Source organism: Orycteropus afer, unplaced genomic scaffold, assembly GCF_000298275.1.
Source record: "Orycteropus afer afer isolate SDZICR_OR568_19922 unplaced genomic scaffold, OryAfe1.0 scaffold00018, whole genome shotgun sequence".
NCBI classification, from domain to species: Eukaryota; Metazoa; Chordata; class Mammalia; order Tubulidentata; family Orycteropodidae; genus Orycteropus; species Orycteropus afer.
Window position 1 is genome coordinate 16,086,082 of NW_006921605.1, and position 9,074 is coordinate 16,095,155.

At 39.2% G+C, this 9,074-nt stretch overlaps 1 protein-coding gene across 1 annotated transcript in view; it reads right to left on the minus strand.

The window, feature by feature from the left end:
* CEP112 (centrosomal protein 112) overlaps positions 1 to 6,214 on the minus strand; it is a 600,502-nt gene extending 594,288 nt beyond the window's left edge. Inside the window, exons 1-3 of the mRNA XM_042783552.1 lie at positions 6,109 to 6,214; positions 2,579 to 2,769; positions 982 to 1,154 (exon numbers count right to left, since the gene is read on the minus strand). Of these exons, the coding sequence (XP_042639486.1) occupies positions 982 to 1,154; positions 2,579 to 2,769; positions 6,109 to 6,214 (470 nt within the window). The remainder of the gene's footprint in view (positions 1 to 981; positions 1,155 to 2,578; positions 2,770 to 6,108) is intronic.
* Positions 6,215 to 9,074: the final 2,860 nt, after the last annotated feature.

Below are 9,074 nucleotides of genomic sequence, written 5' to 3' on the forward strand. Positions count from 1 at the left end.
TGCTACAAAAGACCTCTTTAAAGTGCTGAGAAGCAAAGATGTTACTCTTTGAAGACTAAGGTGTTCCTAACCCAAGCCATGGTATTTTCAGTCTCCTCACATGTATGTGAAAGCTGGAAAACGAATAAAGAAGATCAAAGAAGAGTTGATTACTTTGAGTGGTGGTGCGCAAAGAACAATGAAAATAGCACGGACTTCCAGAAGAATGAACAAATGTCTCCTGGAAGAAGTACCGCTGGAATGCTCCTCAGAAGTGAGAATGGGCAGACTTCGTCTGACCTACTTCGGTCATGTGGTTAGAAAGGACCAATCCCTGGAGAAGGACAGCATGCTGGGAAAAGCAGAGGGGACGCGAAAAGATGACCACTGTCCGTGAGACGGACTGACGCAGCGGCTCCAACAATGGGCTCAAGCAGAGCGAGGACGCTGAGGATGGCGCAGGGCCAGGCAGCGTGCCGTTCCTTACACCAGGCTCCACGCGATGGCGCTGACCTCACGGCGCCTAACATCCACGTTTGTACCGAGGATCCGATTTAGAATCAGTACTCCCATAAAAATGCACAGTGGGGATTTAGTTTGCATTTATGATTTTATTAACTGAAAAGAAATACTGTTCATGGCAAATAAAGGGAAAAAAATCCAAGCATAAGGGTCAAGATTTTTTCTATTTTGTTGAAGTAGTAATAATGTTAATTTATGCTTCTCATAAAAGAAACACAAATGAATTAGAGATACTCAAGCATTACTTTTCAACCAACAGAATATATAGGTTAAGAGATGTCGATAAAAATCATTAAATAAGTAAAATAATCTTGAATATATAATAAATGGAAAAGCAAAATTCTTGTTTACCTACACAAAATCTATTCATTGCTCTCAACTTAAAAAAACATAAATAAACCATCTACTTAACCACAGAAAGAAAGAAAAAATGGAATGTATGGAGCAGGACACCTTCAAAATGCCACCTGCCCAGCATACCTGTAGGCACCAGTTGGCAGCTGCACCCAAGTGCTATCTTCTCCAGGAGAGAGTTTCCATGAGTCATTTAATTTGTGGTCACTTGTCCCCAGCTCACCCATTACCCAGTCTGGTAACCCCTCTGGACTTGGATCTTCTGCTCGTGCAGAATTTGGTTCATCAAAATAGATGGACTGATTTTTAAAAAATTAGAAAAATTAGTCTTTCACAATGCAACACTTAGTTAAAATTTCCAGCAATTTTCAAGGTTGTTAACAGTCTTTCAAATACTCTCCATAAATTTAATTATATACAAATACATAAAAATGTATCATTCAGTGTGCAATGGATTATGAAATATTGAAATACATAAAATTGCTAACATTTATATTTTAGTTTTGTTCTGACAAATAAGAAACTCTGATGAATGACTGAATTATATAACAGATCAATCTGATAACAGCTATTTGCATTATAAAATAAATATTAGCTGTATAAAAAGATAGATAGAAAAGCTTGGGGTTTTTTAAAATCATGTGCTCCCCTCTTTAGAAGCTTACTATTTTTTCTGTAATCATAAACTGCTTGGTAAAAAATAAATAAATAAATCTGTGAGCAGGGAGATCTCAATCAACACAAAACAGAAATTAAAAATCCCTTAGTAAGGTGGGAACAAAAGCATTAATGATGAAGTGAGAACTAGGCCTTGCTAAGAAAACCAAGACAAATCTCTGAGCCATCTTTTTAGTAGTATTTGTAAAGTAAAGCCCCCCTGTGTTCTATGAAAGTGAATAACCAGTATGAAATACTCCAACAGTCAGGTTTCTAAAATATCTAAGTATCAGCAAACCATGGCATATATCATGGTTGTAAGGACCAAGGAAGGAGCCCTGGTAGCACAATGGTTAAGCACCTGGCTGCTAACCAAAGATTAGAAGTTCAAGCCCACCAGCTGCTCTGCAGAGGAAAGATGTGGCAGTCTGCCTTCATAGAGACCACAGCCTTGGAAACCCCACAGGGCAATTCCACTCTGTCCCACAAGGCCACTACGAGTTGGGATCAACTGGAAGGCAATGGACTTGGTTTTCTTTTGGTTTAAGGACCAAGGTGATGACAATTTATCAACCAAGCATAATAGCTGCCTTTGTAACAAGGCTAATTTTAATAATGAAATTAAAGTATAGGAATCACTTCTAAACTCAAACTATTGTCATTTTATAAGAATGGATAGGAACTTCAGAGTTCACCTAATCTAACCTCTCCTGAATTTTGAAATAATATATATGAAAGAGTCACATATCCAGTAATTACCAAAAAAATATAAAATATTATTATAACCAAGTGAAAATTAGTGGGAAATTAAGGCTCAATATAAAAAATCACTTCCAAATTTTCAGAAATATTGTGGAATACTGTGGAATGACTAACTCAATAAGGATATTACCCCCATGGGGCAAGACTTACTATCTATTCGAGGCAGAAAATAATTCAATCAGGGAGGTGAAAAAGAAAAATAAACAGGTTTAAATGCTGTATCTCTGTCTTCCCAAAAAGGATGATAAACTGACACTTACTTTTAAGGAAATGAACGAACAGGTCTTTTGATCACGGCACGTACCATGTAGGCAGGTAAAGTTCTGAGTGTCCCTGGCTCAGGTCTATGCGCAAAAGGGCCTTCAAGCACTCCTCGCTTAAGCATATGCAATAAGAGTTTTGCATAGAGGTTCCGATTCTTCCTGCCCGTTATTCCAGTGCCAGTTCCTGAAGGCTCACACAATTTTCTAATCCAAAGAGCACATCTCTGGCGTTCTACAAATACAAAAGAACTATTAGAGACTTGATGTTTCAGAAAATAAAGCATTAAATTACAAAGAACGCTAATGCACCTGCTTTTGTCTACAAGAGTTGGCCCACTTCTTCTGTAAAGAGCCAAGTAGTAAATATTTTAGGTTTCGTGGGCCGTAAGATCACTGTTACAATTCCTTGACTCTGCCATACTAGCAGCCAAAGATAATATGCAAACAAACGATCATGGCTCTGTGTCAAAAATTTCATTTACAAAAAAGGCAAGGGGCTGGATTTGGCCCAAGGGCCATAGTTTGCTAACTTCAGGTCTAGAATTTAACTGTATTAGTTAATTGACTATGTTGTTGTTGTTGCTGTTGTTGTTACGTGCCATCGAGTCGTACCTGACTCATAGCAACCCCTCCTTGGGTTTCTGAAGCAGTATCACTACGGAATTAGATTGCCTCATCTTCCTTCCGAGGAGTGACTGGTGGGTTTGAACCTCCAGCCTTCTGGTTAGCAGTCAAGTTCCTTAGGGCAAATGCCAAGGAATATTTTCACAAAAATAAAACCTCTGGATTATTATCAAATACATTCTGAGATTAAATTTTGCTACAGAAGCATCTAAAATAATGTTACTTACACTGAAAAAATCTTTCTATAATTCTAATTATACAAACCTAGAGAGATCAAATGCAATCTCTGATTTATTTTAACATTTTAAACTTATTCTAAAATTAAATTTCAAACATCTTATTTACTAAAACCAGTAATTTCCAGGGATTTGTAGCTGATTTATTTAGTTTTAACATCTCTAAAATTGAGTAATTGAGTGATACTTATATGTATTTCATAAAATAGTTACAACTTGAAAATTCTGCCTAAAATTTGTTGTTGCTGTTGTGTGCCATTTAGTCAGCTCTGAGTCACAGTGACCCTATGTATAACAGAACCAAACTCTGCCCTGCCCTGTGCCAACCTCACAGTGTAGAAGGACAAATTTAGAAACATAGTAACTTTAGTTTGTTACTTAAACATTTAGTTTCTTACTTAGAGAATGTAGCAAGTTTAATAGAGAACCTTAGGTACTGAAACTTATTTTACTAGTTACTTAGGAATTTTGAAAATACATATGTAGTTTAAGTAGCAACTATTTTAATAAGCATAATTTACTTAGATAACTTTGTGACTAGCTTTAGTTTCTAGCCTAGCTTGTTTTCGTACTATTAATTTAGGTAAGGCTCAAGGTATCACCAGGCCTAAGTTTCACTTTTCTTACTTAAGTTTCAATTTACTAGAATAAACTTAGTTACAAGAAATCACCGCTGTACAAACACCAATCAGAAAAGCCAAAGCCTGCAAAGTCCCAAGGAGGGACCCCTTCTCTAGCAGGAAACTGGAAAGTCCCAAACTTGCACCTATCAGCAGCCTCCAAATAACAGAACTAATCCTCTGTACCAATCATTACTAATTAACCTCTTCGTTTGTAACCGCCCCTTAATAATCTTATAAAAGTGTAAGACATAGAGAGCCACGGATCTTTTTGCCCAAACCGTTGCATCGGTGTAAGCAGAGACCCCAGCTCGAGCTTGGAAATAAACTTTTCCTTTGCTTTTGCATTGTCGAGTCAGTGTCACGTTCCTCGCGCCGACACTCCTTTCTAAATTCGGGTCCAACAACAGTACTTGCTACACTTGAGCCTACTGCACAGCTTAATCCACATGTAACGATCTACTGGTTCTATTATCTGGCCATGATACAACACTGTGGTGTGCCCGCATCTCAGGAAAACTATTTTGACATTAACCTTTTCATAAGTCTAACTCAATGTGAGGATTATACAGCTAACACAAATCATCAATCTGCTTTATCTCTTAGTTTACAAAGTTCATACTCATTTATTACTTTGCCTACAAAAATCCTGGGGCTGATTTACCACTGTACAAATATCACTACTGGTATCACAGCTATGCCTCTAAAGAACTTTTATTTTAGCTCTTAAAATTATATAATCAAAAAGCAATCTCCATGAAATAGTAGGTGTACTTTGTGTGTGGGGAGGGCACAAAATGAAACTGGTAAGTGAATCATTTTCCAAACTGTGTATTTCACACTGGTCCTGCAACAAACTGAAATCTGTGTAATATTCTAACACTTAGAATTTAGTACAATGACTGGTTAATGAGAATACATTTCTCTCTACCTAAAATGATGGGGGAGCGGATATCATCTAAGTAATATTCAGTTATAAGAAGATCCAAGTAATTATAAATGTACTAGTTCTTGACTGTGTTGTTCACTCCCAAGTGTTTCATTATGAGTTAATTAAAAAGAAAAGGCCATGGATGAACTAAGAGGATGACATTGTGTCATGAATCAAACAGTAGAATTAGTCCAATTCTACATACCTAAAACCTACTTTTAAAAGAAGATGAGGAAAGTCTGATTTAAAATAAATTTGTAATAAGAGATTTTAATATGATTTTTTCCGATAAGTAGATGTAAGACAAAAAGGAAAAAAAAAAGTCAGTATTAGAAAAGGACCCAACACACAGATAACACTAAATACTAGCTCAAATAACCATGAATGCACCACAGGCATCGAATTCGCATTCTGAAGAAGAGAAGGAAAGAAAAGATGAAGTCAAGAGAAGAGGGTGGGGGAAGAGGCTTAAGAGGAAGTGCAGGTCAGGCCTCCCTGGACAAGGCAAGGTTGCCGGCTTGAGCACTGCCTTCTCCGGACAGGGCTCCTGGAATGAATATCAAAGACTGAGTTAGTGTCTCACTTTGAACACAGACTTGCTCCAACAACTCAGGGAAATAGGGACTTTGGAAAGAGCACAAGCCATAGTTTCTCAGCCCCACTCCAAGCCCTCAAGAGCTACCAAATCAGAGAAACCTTCACAGCCAATTTCATGCCCGGTGTGTAGAATCGTCCTAGACTCCCAAATTCTCTCCAATTGCTACCTAATACCTCAAATGACCTGAAAATTCTTCAACCTGAGACAACAATTCAAATCCTGTAATTAGAGTCAAGAGGCTTAAAAGCCAAGAAGCTCCTGAAAGCGGAAGTATCTCCACCAGGGGAGGAAAAAGCTGCAGGAAGAAACTGCTGTAGCTAACTACAGAGGGGCCCACATAAGCATGTGGGGCGGTAGCATCACAAGACCTTCCCAGAGCTTAGCAGGAGATTGCCCCTACATTTCTCTTTATGCCTCAGCGGATCACAGTAAGCCATCCTACATCAATTCAAGATGAGAACTGTTACTAAAGGAATTCCGTTTTCTTAACATTTTGATGGTTCATTAATTTGACTGAATTATAGAAAAAAAAATTAATCTTAGGAATCAAACATATTCTTACCTGACCTATGGGGTAATTTTAGGACAAAGGGCTTCATATCTACCACAAAGTGATCAAATTCTGCATCCAGCTTCTCCCATCTTTCTTCTTCACTTCCCATTTCCATAATTGAGTCTGTAAAAGATTTAAAATTAAAATATTAATATGTATGCTGAAAACCACAAAATTCTGAGGAAAGACATCAAAGAAGATGGAAGGAGATAAATAAACGGAGAAGCACCATGTTCACGTGTTAGAAGATTCATTAGAATTAAAACGTCAGTTCTCCCCAAACTGATTTACAGATATAACGTAATTCCCATCAAAATCTCAGCGGTATTCATTGTAAGGATATAGAGACAAATTGATTCTAAAATTTATACGGAAAGGAAAAGGAACTAGAATAACCAAAACAATTTGAGAAATAAAGAGAAAAGTTGGAGGGCTCACGTTACCCAATGTTAAGATGTGCTAAAACGTACAGCAGTCAAGACAATGAGCAATTAGTGAAAGAACAGACACACAGACAATGAAAACAGAACAGAGAACCCAGAAACACACCAACACAAACATGGACAACTGATTTTCCACAAAAGTACTATTTATGAATAAAGTGTAGCTTTAAAACAAATGATACTGTACCAACTGGCCACTTATATGCCAGCAAAAAAAAGAAAAAGAAGGACTCTTACCTAAACTTCACACTATATACAAAAGCTAACTCAAAAATGGATCATATAACTAAGTGTAGAACTTTAAAACTTTCATCAGAAAACATAAGAAAATCTTCAATACCTTGGGTGAGGCAAAGATTTCTTAGCTAAAACACTAAGCACTATCCATAAAGGACAGATTTGATGTGTTGGACATCATCAAAATAAAAAACGTTCTCTCTGCAAAGCAAATGCAAAATGCACTGCCGCCAAGTTGGATCCGACTCATAGCGACCCTTCCTTAGGTCTCCAAGGAGGTCTCTCTACGGGAGTAGATTGCCCAACCTTCCTTCCAAGGAGTGGCTAGTGGGTTTGAACCGCCAGCCTTCTGGTTAGCAGTCAAATGCCTTCGGCACTACACTACCAGAGCTCCTAAAACTCACTACCATTGAGTTATTTCTGACTCGTAGTCACCCCTCCTTGGGTTTCCGAGGCAGTATCACTACGGAAGTAGAGTGCCCAACCTTCCTTCCGAGGAGTGGCTGGTGGGTTTGAACTGCCAGCCTTCTGGTTAGCAGTCAAGTGCCTTAGGCACTATGCTACCAGAATTTCCACACACCTGCCCGAACAGCTAAAATAAAAAATGCAAATACCAAATGCTGGTGAGGATGGGGACAATAGGAATCAAAGTTGTGCAGCCACTCTGCAAAACACTTGGGCGGTTTCTTACGAACGCGTTTACCACATGACCCAGCAATCCCATTCTTAAGATATCCAGCCAAGTGAAATGAAAATCTATGTTCACACAAAAACCTGGAGGGGCAGCTTCTATAGAAGCTTTTCTCCCCACCGAGGTAATCACCAAACCACCCACCCATCCGTCAGCTTGGGAATGGATGAACAAACTGTGGCCATCTACACTGGGAAACAGCACTCACCGACAGAGAGACAGAGGGGAATGAACTGCTGCTACACGCACCACAGATAAACTCTCAATGTATTATCCTAAGTCAAAGGAGCCAGTCTCAAAAGGCTACATAGCACATGGTTTCATTCGTATGACATTCCAGAAAAGGTAAGAAACATACACAGGAAAGCAGATTAGTGTTGGAAAGGGTCAGCAATGGGGGGAGGGTCTGAACACAAAGCGCAACGCAAGGAAAGCATTTAGGGTATTAGAACGGACCTGTATTCTGTCTCTTGCGGTTATAAGAATCTATACATGTGTAAAAACTCATAAACAGTGTGCCAAAAAAGTGAATTTAACTGTATGTAAATTTTAAAAACTTCATTCCCCTCAAAAAAGCTTAAAATATTGGCCCTTGTGTTTCTTCCTAAGGCACTCTGGTGGCATAGTGGTAATGCATTTGGTTGCTAACCAAAAGGCTGCCTGTTGGAACCCACCAAGCAGCCTCTCAGCAGGAGAAAGATGAGGCAGTTGGCTCCCAAAAAGATCGATAGTCTCAGAAACCCCGTGCCTTTCCAGTCTACGCCAAAGGGTCACCAGGAGTCGGAACTGACTCGATGGCAGTGGGTTTTTTGGTTTGGTACTGCTCTTCCTAATCGGTAAACACACACACAAGCTTTGCCCAACTATACTAACTTATCAACAAACACTTCATTCTGGCCTCAATGAACTTCTCCCCATTCAGACATTCTGAGCCCTTACCTGACTCCGCACACTTTCTTGCACAGGCTGTTGCCTCAGCCTGGAATCAGGTCAATGGAGCCCAAATGTCACTTCCTGAGTAAAGGGGCCTCCCTTACCCCAGACTACTCATTGCTCTGCTCTCAATGCACAAGGCTTACCACCACGTGACAGCACTTAGCAAGCTGTTATTTTATTTTGTGTGCAAATAGACAGAGAAAACAAAAACAGAACAAACTCACTGCCATCAAGGCAATTCCAACTCACAGCGATCCCAATGGGTTTCCAAAGCTGTAAATCTTTACAGAGCAGACCGCCCCATCTTTCTTCCACGGAGTAGCTGGTGGCTTTCAATTACTGACCTTTTGGGTAGCAGCCAAAATGCCTTAACCACTACACCACCAGAGCTCCTTCTACACGGCAAAGGAAACACAATTTCAACAAATTCTACACGCACAAGTCAATGACACTGTTGACATTCTTCAGGTTGTGTAACCATTGTCATCCTTTTCCAAATTACTCCACCAGTAACGTATAGTCATTGCCCCTACGCTTCTCAACTAACCTCTCAAGATGCTGTGACATGGTGTTGTTTCTTTACATGTCTGTCTCTTCCACTATCTGTGAGATGTTTCTGTAAAGCAGGGACCACGGCTTTTCACGTCTTATCACATTATCTGGTACAT